Raw genomic sequence first — 12,934 nt, forward strand, 5'->3', positions numbered from 1 at the left:
AGAGGGAGCTAGATAATGTTTTAGCCTCAACCACTTTCTGTAGCAAATAATTCCATGAGCTCAACACTCCCTGGGTGAAGAAATTTCATCCAAACTAGCCTATCCTATATCCTTAAAATGTGACCCCTGATTCTGGACTCCCCAGTCATGGGAATATCCTTCAGTGTTTGCCTTGTCTGGTCCTGGTACAAGGTGATTTTTTTTTTAGTTGTTGTGTTGCAAAAGTGCTCCCACATTGTATTAGGTAATTCTGAAGAAATAATTATATGTGACCAAGGAAGGATTGTGGGACTTGGAGAGTTTTATAGGTGATGGTTTTTCCATGCACCTGCTGCTATGTCCTTCTGGGTGCTGGAGGCTGGAGGCAATTGATTTGTATGGAGCTGCAGAAGAAAGTTTGGCAAACTGTCAGAGTTGAAAAGTGTGGTGCTGGAAAAGCACAGCTGGTCAGCCAGCATCTGAGGAGCAGGAAAATTGATGTTTTGAGCATAAGCCCTTCGTCAGGTGCCTGACCTACTGTGCTTTTCCAGTGCCACCCTTTTTGACTCTGACTTCTCCATCATCTGCTGTCCTCACTTTCTCCTCCTTGGTGAGCTGTGTTGTGTCTTGTCATGATCCAGGCCATTATCTTCATTAAGATAATGAATACAGTACTAATGAAGCAGAACTATTTAATCGTGGTTGGTGATGGCTAACAAAATATTAGTGTTTAACCCAATTAACATAAGAAATGTTGTATTGGAAGTATTTTAGTCACAATGCATTCCAGATTTGCCTTTCACAGATTTATAGATATGTTGAGAATAACTTACTGTTGACTCAATATTCTTTGTGCGTTCCGTAAATCATTTAAACTCAATTGAATTTGTCATCTTCATCTGAATTAAATTAGCCATGTGGCTTTATATTTGGCAACAAAGTACAAAAACAGCTTTTATTAAGTCTCAGGCCCAACACCCTATTAGATATATTGTGGTATATTTTGACTAAAATGATTTCTTAACTGACAAAGATAAAATCATCACTGTTAACATTTGCAAAGAAATCCAAACCAGTGATTTTGACTGAATTAAAAATCCAAACATGGGATTTTTGATTACACATTTATATCATAATTTAAGAAGATTTGAAAAACAAACATCATATGCTTCTTTCGTGTAAGGTCAGCTGTAAGCAGGCTTTTGCCAGTCCTTTGGATTTAATGTCTGTTTTTACTGTGGCGTTTGCTGCTATGCAACACAACACATGTTGCCATTTTCAATTGGGTGAAAAATCAGTTAGCATTCTCTTCAGAAATTTTTTCCTTGTGAGATCAGAAGTAAATGGATGAGTGAATTCAGCTGTTGCTTTAAATTCATCAAGATACAGCACTGAAATCATGGAACGTCAAGTTATATCTCCAGTCAGACTGGATAAAACTTCTGGTGATACATAAGCTGACTGTTTGTTAGGATACCATTGAAATCCTGTTTTGACTCTTGGAATAAATACCAGCTCTTGCACCACCAAAGATCTGTTTATTAGGTGAAAGACATGTTTGTAAGAAATGCAATTGAAGCTTTAGAGTTGAATCTTTTTAGATTAGATCTTTGTCACAGTAGATTTCCTGATGTGCAGTTTCTTTTTTAAGACGGTGCACTCCATTTTATTGAAAAATTACCATAAAAGGCCAAATTCCAGAGTATAGAGTAGGCAAAGATGTTGCATTTACACAGTCCTTATGTGTAGATTGGCAGTGAGTAAATCCCAGTTTTCTCAAGTACCTCAGTTTCCTCAACAGAATCTCTCTTATCCTTACCTGTATCCATTACCCAGGCATGATATTCAATCAATCCATTCCATGGATTGATTGAATATCATACCATCCTGAGGGCTGAATCCATCACATCTCTCATGGATTTTCACCCCTCTGGTGCTATGCTATTTCCCAAATTTCATCTCTTTCGCTCATGTTAACATCAAGCTTTTAACTGTCTATTTGCCCTCTTCAGACAAGCAGCCCAGAGTATTATGAGATGGTGGGGGTTGGGGTATTTATTCTGGCAATCATTACTTCTCACTGAACTGTGGAGCACATGGTCACTCTATTCCACACCACGTGGGAACTCGCATGGCATCAAAGAGAGTTTACCAGAGATCCTCATGTGAGGACAGGCCCTCCTAAGGGCAGCAAATGGCCATCTGAATCAAGAGTCAAAACGTATGATGCTGGAAAAGCACAGCAGGTCAGGCAGCAACTGAGGAGCAGGAGAGTTGACATTTTGGGCATAAGCCCTTCATCAGGAATGTGGAGGGGAAGGGGGCTGAGAGATAAATAAGTGGGTGGGGGTTGAGCTGGGAGGAAGGTAGGTGGGAAGGAATAGGTGGAGCAGGTGGGAAGTAATTTTGACAGGTTGGTGGGGAGGGTGAACCGGAAAGCATGGGCCCCAGCTATGCCTCCATCTTCTGAAGTTACACTGGCACCGTACCCCACCTTTTCCTCCGCTACATTGATGACTGTATCGGCACCATCTTATGCTCCCACGAGGAGGTTGAACAGTTCATCAACTTCACAAACAACTTGCACCCTGACCTTAAGCTCACATGGACCATCTCTGACACCTCCCTCCCCTTCCTGGACCTCTGTCTCTATCGCCTTAGACTCACTCAATATGGACATCTACTTCAAATCCACCAACTTCTACAGCGATCTTGACTACAGCTCCTAACACCCCGCCTCCTGTAAAAACGTGATCCCTTATTCCCAATTCCTCTGCTGTATCTGCTCCTAGGAAGAGCAATTCCACTCCAGGACATCACAGATAGCTTCCTACTTCAAGGAGCATAATTTCCCCTCCCATGTGATCAATGATGTCCTCCAGCACATCTCACCCACTTCCCACCCCTCCAATTGCAACAAGGATAGAATATGCCCTATCCTCATCTTCCACCCCACTAATCTCTGGATACAGTGCATTAACCTCCACCATTTCTGCCATATACAATCAGAACCCACCACCAAAGATATATTTCCCTCTTCACCCCTACCTGCGTTCCGCAGAGGACGTTTCCTCCGTGACTCCCTCGTTAGGTCTACATGCCCCACCAACCTCCCTCCACATCCGGCACCTTCCCTTTCTTCCACACAATGTGTAAAACCTGTGCCCACACTTCCACTCCCACCTCCGTCCAAGGCTGCAATGGATCTTTTCATATCCGGCAGACGTCTTTCTACACATCCATCACCTTGTCTACTGTGTCTGTTGCTCTCGATGTGGTCTCCTCTATATCAGGGAGACAGGATGCCAACTCAGGGAGTGTTTCAGGGAACATCGCTGGGACACATGCACCAAACAACCCCGCTGCCCCCTGGCTGACACTTCAACTCCCCCTCCCACTCCTGCAATGACATGCAAATCCTGGGCCTCCTCTACAGCTAAATCAAAGCAACCTGACAACTGGGAGGAAGAATACCTCATCTTCAGCCTTGGGACCTACAACGACATGGCATCAACATCGAGTTCATTAGCTTCCAAATTTCCCCTCCCCCAACTCATCCTCGATCCAACCTTCCAACTCAGTGTACTGGTCTGACTTGTTTTGTAATCTCAGAATAGCGCTCCAGTACAATTAGTATGTTAATTTCCCAATATTACATTAAAATAATGTTTTTTTTCATTCTCTGGGATATTAATGCCTCTGGTACCACATTGTAAAACATCTCTATCTCTTGCCTGGTGCTCTACTTTTGATGCTACTCTTTGCAGTTTTTTTTTTACATTTCAAAATATACTTTATTCATAAAAATCTTTATGTACATATGTAGTCACTTAGAGCAGTTCGACTTTGTACAGTCTTTACATATGTGGAACAAACAAACGGAAGGCATTTCTTAGTTTACAAGACTATATTTACAAGCTTGTGAGGCATTGGGAGTGTCCAAAAACTGTATGGACTTTCATCGTACTTTGGCAGGAAGACCTTTGATGGTGGTCTTTCCCCACTGTGCCTATAAGCAGCTGTCCCAAGCTTCACTGTGTTCTGCAGCACGTAGTCCTCGACCTTGGAACGTGCCAGTCTGCAACGCTTGATTGAGGTTAACTCTGCACTGGAAGACCAACAAGTTTCAGGCAGACCAAGGATTGTCTTTCACTGAGTTGATGGCCCACCAGGCACAGTCAATGTTTGTCTTGGTGGGCGTCCTGGGAAACAGACCATAGAGCACAGAGTCCTGCATCATGGAACTGCTCAGGATGAACCTCAATCGTCACTGCATTCTTCTCCACATTTCCTTTCCTATCCAGAAAGAATTGTGTGACAGTCCCTGCCCCAACCCTGCAGCTACTTCAAGGTCAGCATGCAGTGGCAGGGCATACATGAAGGATCTCATTGCTAATGCCCTTCTCATTACGAGCCAAGCAATGTATTGGTGCTTTTTGACAAGTTCTGGCGATGGGGCATTCTGCTAAATGATTTTGACAGTCTGACCTCTCATTTACCCCACAGGGTCTCAAGAACATTAAGTGCTGATTACTTCCTGATGGACTTGTGGTCAAAGGTGTTTTTCTTTACAAATTTCTCCATGATATACAGGACGGAACAGTCCAACTACTTGGAGCGTTCTGTGGCGCAGAGGCCAGTCCCATCCTTTGCAACACCAGGGACAGGTAGAACCTGGTCTACACAGCCACACACAAAAGTGGCCATCAGGAAGAGGGCGGCATTGAATAAATCTTCCTCTGCTTGTCTAAAGCTTTGTACATAGAGTTGCTGTGGACACAGTCCATCTTTGACTTCCAGATGAAGCTGAAGATGGCTCGGGTAACTGAAATGGTGCAGGCTTGGGGAAAAGGACAGATCTGTGCTATATACAACAGAGACAGGGCCTCTCACCTGATTACCAGGTTTTAACCCACAGTGGAGGGGAAGTGGTATTTCTATAAGCCTAGTTCGGGTCTCTCACGTCGGCAGTGTACTCCTGCTAAGTTTTTACACACTCTCTGGATCCACTGAACCATATTCCCAGTGCCTTCAGGTCTTCATAGTGAAGGGGATAAAGGATTGGTTGGCACACTTCATGAAGCAGTTGGCCTCATCTTGCCTTATTTACCTTGGTTTCTGAGGCCAGTTTGAACTGATCACAGATGCTCATGATTCTGCGCACTGACAGCAAATCTGAATAGAAAACTGTGACATCGTCCAAGCACAGGGAAGCTTTGACCTGCAGGCCTCACCTGCCTCGAACAGTTATCCGTTTCAGGCTCACAGCCTCCCTGTTGGACTCAGCAAAAGGCTCTATACAACACTCAAACAAGGCAGGAGAGAATGCACAGCCTTTCCTGACTCCAGATCTGATTGAGAAGCTTTTTGATTCCCACCCATTGATTGAAACTGCTCTCTTTGCAGGCGATCCCACCCAGCCACAGATTCTGTGTATCAAGTGCAGCCAGTCTTTGTATGTAGGGGTGGGATGGGACAGGCCGCCATGGAGATATGTAGGCCAGTTAGCCATGCATGCTCCTAAGCCCTCCAGTCAGCAGCACACTTATTGATGGGCTGCATTTTGAAATCATTGTGAAGCAAGGAGGCAACACAAAGTTTCCATGCTGCTGCATTGACGGATAATTACAAATCATGACCTATGTCCCTCAAAATTAGAATAATTAAAATCTTTCCCACTGAGACTTGACAACTAGTGTTAGTCAAAATGTTTAATTCAATGTAAAACTGTGTGTAGAAAGCAAGTGAAAGAGAAGGGAATGAAGAGAGAGAAGGAAAGACAGAGACAGAGACAAAAAGTAGACAAAGGTTAAGAGAAAAACTATTTATTTTTAAATCTCCAGAAACAAAATAACTAGCTACAGTCTTGGCAGTGCCCATGATTAAGCTCTGGGTGCTGTCAATTTATCAAATCTGCCAGCAGTTCTACTGAGGGGCAGAAGTTCTACACCTCAGTAATTTAACCTATCTACCGCTATTATGGCTGTGGAGCAGACTTAAAATAAGCCTGGTGCTGATTGCTCTGCCTGGGATGTGGGATGAGGGTGCATGTGTGAAAACTGATCAGCTCAGCATTGCTTCTACTGCAAAATCTGAGCCATTGTCCATTAATTTACTATTAGGAATACTTTTAATCACATGGAATATTGCAATCTGAGGAAGTATTTTTCCACTTTGGATTGTGGGAAATTCTGCATATAAAAGCTAAGGAATCATTCAGCAAAATAAAAGTAGAATAGGGAAGATGTTGGTCAGTGGTGGGTTACATTGATGTTTACAGTTTGAATCTATACTGGAACACTGTTGTAAGTAGCCAATGATGCTCACATCCTGTGAATCGATTAAAAAAATGCTACTTGCATGATTCTAACCTGTTTATGCTACTTTTTCTAGGTCCCGTAGCCACTAAGGAGTCTGCTCCTCTTTTCTAGTTTATCATACTTCTATTTTGATTGGCCTTACATCTTGGTGCACTTCTTCAGCAATTCACAAATTCTCAGTGTCCTATAAGTGACCTAGAATTTGCACATTATGCCCCCCCTATCTAACAGTAATAGCTCCACTTTCCTATTTAAGCACATTATAGGAAATTCTATTTATTTTCCATGTTGTGGATGAGATTGAGTGAGGTGGAAGGTTGATTAACTGGGTGGTTGTACGCATTGCAGTATGAGTGCATGAGAAAGTAGGCATACAAAAATGTGAAACAGTGAATGGCTGGGTGAGTTGAAAGTAGTTGCACAAATTGGAGATCAAGTGAGTGAGTGGGCACGTAGGAAGGGTTAAGAGAATCAGTGGGTGGGTGAAGTCGAAAGTGAGTGAGATAGAAGGATGAATGCATGAGTTAGTTTTCACTGTTGCTCTTATACTTATTCTACTCCTTTTTAAATGCTGTTTGTTTCTCTACAATATGTTTCATTTCTAATAAGTGAACTAATTCTGAAGTTAAAAACAAAAATCTACCCTCCACAAATATTGACTGACATGTTGAATTTGTTGTAGCATTTCTGTCTTTAATTTGTCAGTGTTGGTTTATATAATACAATATATAATACTTAGGCATTTAGGTAATACAAATTTAAGAAATTGTTACGTTCTTTATCACTGATACAAGGACCAGACACGAGTCATCTTTAGTTTAATAAAGTAAGTCGATCAGATAATAAAACAACAGTTTACACAAAATGTTTACGAAAACAAACCTGGAACTCCTGAAGATGATGAAAAGTAAGTCTTTTTGACTGTTAATGCAATACTTAGCAAGCTTAACATGCAAACACGCACCAATGTCTATACTGTCATGTGTCATCATATTTTCCTCATTTAATGCAACTGTGTTCACATGTTTACATATATTTTACGGTTCTCTCTTCAAAAAGTCTGCACAATAACATATGTTTCCTCCCTAATGAAGAACTTTGGGTACCATTTATAATTTCCTCTTCCCATAACACAAGCCCACTCATACTAAAATTTCCTTTGATTTGATCATATAATTGCTAAACGATTATTAAATAATTTGACAGCAAAGATATAGCCATGTCTGATTTCTAGCCAAAAACCACTCACCTGACTGTTGTTTCTGCATTCAAAGTCTGATTTGCCCAAATTCTTCTCATTATGCAGTTTCATGCAGCTCTCATGCAACAAGTGGCAAACTAACCATTTGTACGCAGCCAAAGCAACTGAAAGACAATTGGAAATATATTAATGAACAATGTCCATCAGAAACAAAGCTTCCAACTTTCACGGCACCACACTAGAATTTTGTTCTGAAATCCCTCCCCTGTCATCTTGCTATATTTATTTCCACTTCAAAAGCTTCTCTTCAACAGGTCTTTGGGTGTCTCATTTCATTTACCATCTATTTTTATGTTGAAGATAATTCACCACTTTGTGAAAACCTTCAAAGCTAAATTCAATAGGTTCAGAAAATGGGTGAAGTGGGATTAATCCATGCGTAAGCAATGCAATGTTGACAGTGTGACAACTTTGTCCTGTCTATTAGATTAGGTTCCCTACAGTGTGTGGAAACAGGCCCTTTGGCCCAACAAGTCCACAGTGACCCTCCGAAGAGTAACCCACCCAGACCCATTTCCCTCTGACTAATGCACCTAACACTATGGGCAATTTAGCATGGCCAATTCACCTAACCTACACATCTTTGGACTGTGGGAGGAAACCAGAGCACCCAGAGGAAACCAAAGCAGACACAGCGAGAATGTGCAAACTCCACAAAGGGAGAATGTGCAAACTCCACACAGACCTGAGGCTGGAATCGAATCTGGGACCCTGGTGCTGTGAGGCAGCAGTGCTAACCACTGAGCCACCATGCCGCCCCGAATTAGTTTAACTGATTTCAATTTCCAGCAGCACTAACCACACAGATGATCGGCTGATGCTTCAACAAGGAGATCAATGTGAAATGTGGTTAGCTATATTTAAAGCGGGTTCATGATGCATAAAGCTAATTTGCATAGCTTAAGTTGAAGGGTGAGGTGCATTGTGAATAGAACAGGTACTGGCAAGAGTACAAGAAATAAATCTGATTGGAAAAGGCCTCTTATGAGATAATGGTAGTGTCTGTACCTCTAGACCTTGAGGCCCAGGTTCATGTCTCACCTGTTGCAGCAGTGTGTAATATAATCTCTGAACAGGTTGATTAGAAAATTAAAGTAAGAAATTCTGATCAGGAAAACATTAAATAAAGCTACAAAGTTGGGACAGAGTGCACACTAAACATTTTGGCTGTAGCAGAGGTCTTGGTGGAAGAGACGGAAAGTAGGAGAGATGACTTTTATTTGCAGGAGTCAGGAGATGTTTCTGATACATAGAGTCATACAGCACCGAAACAAACCCTTTGGTCCAACCAGCCCATGCCAAACATAACCTCAAACTAAACTAGTCTCACCTGCCTGTTCCTGGCTCATATCCCTCCAAATCTTTCCTATTCATGTATCTATCCAAATGTCGTTTTGTTCAGAAGGTGGGAGCACACATGTCTGTGGAGGTCCATTTTAGGAATGGAGCTTTGTGTGCCTTTACTTGGTGCTCCAAATGTTCAATGACCTTACTTGAGTCAAGATCAAGATCAATGAATGCATCTTTAAATGCCATATTCTACCAACTAGTGTGAAACCTCAATCACTGCTTAATTCACCACACCCCATCACTCACATATTACTATTGTCAACCAGGAAACATACCCGGGCAGTCATAAGCTCTACCACACCATCACATAATTAGCATGCCTGCAAGACTCATGGCCACATCTTACAACATGCACACACTGGCATCTGTTTAACCAAGATAGTCACATAATTGTTGCTGATCTACTTTCTTCTGTTTTACACATCGCCATGAAAACATGATACAGGACTCAAAGCATTAATTTTGTTTTTCCCTGCAAAGTAACTGCCAGACTTGCTGAGCTCTTCCAGTAGTTTCTGGCTTTACTTCCTCCTTTCATACCTCCGTCATCTCTTACATCTGTGTGAGACATCTGTGGTCTTCAACTTCGAGCTTCTTGATCATCTCTAATTTTAATTGCTCTATAATTGATGATCATGCCCTCAGTGACCTGTGTCCTAATATCTGAAATCCCTTTCTATTTCTTAAGCCAGCTTTGTTGATTTAATACACTACTCTTTGAACAAGCCTTCAGTCATCTGCCCTAATACATCCATGTGGCTCAGTGTTGTATTATCTTTTATGCTCCTCTGAACTGTCTTGGGATTTTTTTTGAGAGATAAGGTGCTGTAAAATACAAGTTGTTATTGATTTATGCTCATATTTTAATTCCTGTTCAGTGTTCCTGATCACAGATAACACAAAGGAGTTACATAGGAGATGGTTTTCCCTTTCTTGGAAGTGGTGAGAAGGGGAAATAATTACATGGATTCGTGCTGGAGATCAATTCACCCCTTCTCACAACTTCTGCAATTAAATGCTGGGCAAGAAGGTCCATGGGTAACTTCCTTCACATGCCAGCAACTGGAGTTAATTAATGACCACTTGGACACCACAATTCAACATCTCCTGGATCATCTGCCTATTTGGTGGATGAGGAAGATGTCCAGTTTCTCTTGGAAACACAATGACCATTTTGAGTATAATGGTGGGGGCCCTCTAACTACTTCAATCTGTGACCAGTTGGAGAAACAAATGGCAGGAAAAGGGTGGCATCTGAAAGCAGAGCTCCTGTCCTTGCCTCCAGTACCCCTTTCTTTGCAATTCCCACCTTGCAAGATAAAGGAAATAAAACACTTACCTTCTTGCTGCTGGATGGCCTTGAGGACTAGGCCTCGACCAGCAGACTTTGGGACTCAGAAGGTGCCAGTCTCTGAATGGCTGGCAGCTTCTGCTGACAAAGTTCATCAGTGTCAAGGAATGTGATAAGGTAAGATACTTGAGCTGATTAGCAAGCAATTGGGTGAATTATCTCACACATGGTGATGCTATGCACACTGAGGAATAACATAGGAAAATGCTACCCATATTCCCTGTTCATGCCTTGAAGTGTAATGAAACTGAAATTTCGACCCATTTTAAAGCCAACAAAGTAAAACCAGTGAATAATGGAGAATTAAAATGCTTGCTAGAAATAAGCAATACAGTCCAAAAGGATATTGGAGTTGCCTCTTTCAAAGAATGTAAAATTGGAATGATTAATTCTACTATCAAAGGAATATTTTGCTGCTTTATCAGTATGAAATTAAGAAGTTCAAGAATTATATTTTTCAGATTGATGGTAATACATGCTGAACAATACAATTGATGTAGGCAGGTATTGAATAGAACTGTAGTCAAATGACCTTTTAATCTTTAGACTCTATAAACCTGTGGCATTTCTATTGCAGCCCTGCTCAAATTGTAGGCTGAATTGTTACAAACAATAGACATGCTTTTTTTCATTTGAAACTGCCTTCTCCTTCTATCACAAGATACCTAATGTGAATTTGCATTTGCACTTCTATATATGGTATAGTTCCAGTCATAAAAGTGCTGCTATGGGGAATTGAGATGACGGACATACCACAGGAACTGATGGCTGGCCAAAAAGCACCAACACCAAGCCATGATTCAAGTCCATCTGCTCAACTGATGAAGGCAGATACCATATAAGAACTAATGTAGGTAGAACTAATTATAATTTAGTTTCACTCATTGAACCCATAATGCTAGTGACATTGTGTACACAAGGATAGGCAACCTACTATCAATCAATTGTCATTATCAAGTCTAATGCGAGGCTCTCTGTGCCTCATTCTGGTGACCTATTTGTGTGCAGACCAATCTCAACCTATACCTTGCAACTTAATTAAATTCCTTTCGGCTTAGAGTACATACATAGAAGGCCAATCATTTATTCACTTGTGACATATAGATTCGCTGATTATGCCAGTCTTTATTTCCATTCATATTTGCCCTTGAATAGGTGATGATGAGCCTCCTATTTGAACCACTCCAGTCCATGTGGTGTAGGTATACCCACAATGCTATTAGGAAGACAGTACTCTTATTCATGGAATGTGGGATTGGCTGGCTAGACTTCTATTTATTACCCATCACTAATTGTTCAGAGGGTAGTTATGAGTCAACAACATTGCTGTTGGACGGAAGTTATATGTAGGCTAGACCAGGTAAAGATGACAGATTTCATTAGTGAACCAGATGTGATTTTACAATAATCAACAATGGTTTCATGGTTGATATTAGTTAACTTTGAATTAAATTTTAAAAATCTGTAATTCAACCTTCAACATCTGCCAAGGTAGAATGTGAATTGATGTCCCCAGAACATGAGTTTGGACTTCTGGATTACTAGAGCAGTGACATCACCACTGCAAGAGCACCTTCCCAGTGATTAAAGGAATGGTAACATGGTTCCAAGTTAGGAAGAACAAGGTGCCAATGAAATGGGCTGCTTTGTCAGAGACACTTTCAAGCTTCTTGAGTGTTTATGAAGCTGCATTCAACAAGGTAAGTTGGAAGTATTCCATCTCATGTCTGACTTGTGCGTTGTAGATGGTGGACAAGCTTCGAAGAATCAGGAAGTGACTTATCACAGAATTCCCAGCCTCTGACCTGCTCGTGTAACCACCCTATTAATATGGCTGCATGGTTAAGTCTGGTTCAGTTTGCATATGTTGGTAAGTATAAAAAAAAACTTTAATAAAAATGGAGCTGTAGTTCCCCAGATTCCTTCATTTTTCAATGACATTTTTTAAGAAACCATTTTTTAAGGTGAGGGAAGAGTGACAGCCCTTGACATCAAGGCTGCATTTGACCAAGTATAGCATCAAGGAGCCCTGGAAAAACTGGAATCAACAGGTAGCAGGTGGCAAACACTCCGCTGGTTAGAGTCATGAGTTGAAAATTGTGGTGCTGGAAAAACACAGCAGGCCAGGCAGCATCCGAGGAGCAGGAGAATCGACGTTTTGGGCATAAGACCTTCTTCAGGAATGAGGCTGGTGTGCCAAGCGGGCTGAGATAAAAGGTAGAGGGGGAGGGGATTTAGGGGAGGGGCACTGGGAATACGATAGGTGGAAGGAGGTGAGGGTGAGGGTGATAGGCCGGAGAGGGGGTGGCGGCGGAGAGGTCAGGAAGAAGATTGCAGGTCAAGAAGGCGGTGCTGAGTCCGAGGGTTGGGACTGAGATGGGGGGGGGGGGGGGGGGAGCGGAAATGAGGAAGCTGGAGAAATCTACATTCAGCCCGTGTGGTTGGAGGGTTCCTAGGCGGAAGATGAGGCGCTCTTCCTCCAGGCGTCATGTGGCCAGGGTCTGGCGATGGAGGAGGCCAAGGACCTGCATGTCATTGGCGGAGTGGGAGGGGGAGCTAAAGTGTTCAGCCACGGGGCGGTTGGGTTGATTGGTGCGGGTGTCCCAGCGGTGTCCCCTGAAACATTCCACAAGTAGGCAGCCTGTCTCCCCAATGTAGAGGAGACCACATCGG

At 42.2% G+C, this 12,934-nt stretch overlaps 1 protein-coding gene across 1 annotated transcript in view; it reads right to left on the reverse strand.

The window, feature by feature from the left end:
• The window catches only part of acox3 (acyl-CoA oxidase 3, pristanoyl), a 197,628-nt gene that overhangs the window by 29,610 nt on the left and 155,084 nt on the right, over positions 1-12,934 (reverse strand). Inside the window, exon 14 of the mRNA XM_072573388.1 lies at positions 7,549-7,664. Within this exon, the coding sequence (XP_072429489.1) occupies positions 7,549-7,664 (116 nt within the window). The remainder of the gene's footprint in view (positions 1-7,548; positions 7,665-12,934) is intronic.

This window comes from Chiloscyllium punctatum, chromosome 1, assembly GCF_047496795.1.
Source record: "Chiloscyllium punctatum isolate Juve2018m chromosome 1, sChiPun1.3, whole genome shotgun sequence".
In the NCBI taxonomy this organism is placed as follows: Eukaryota; Metazoa; Chordata; class Chondrichthyes; order Orectolobiformes; family Hemiscylliidae; genus Chiloscyllium; species Chiloscyllium punctatum.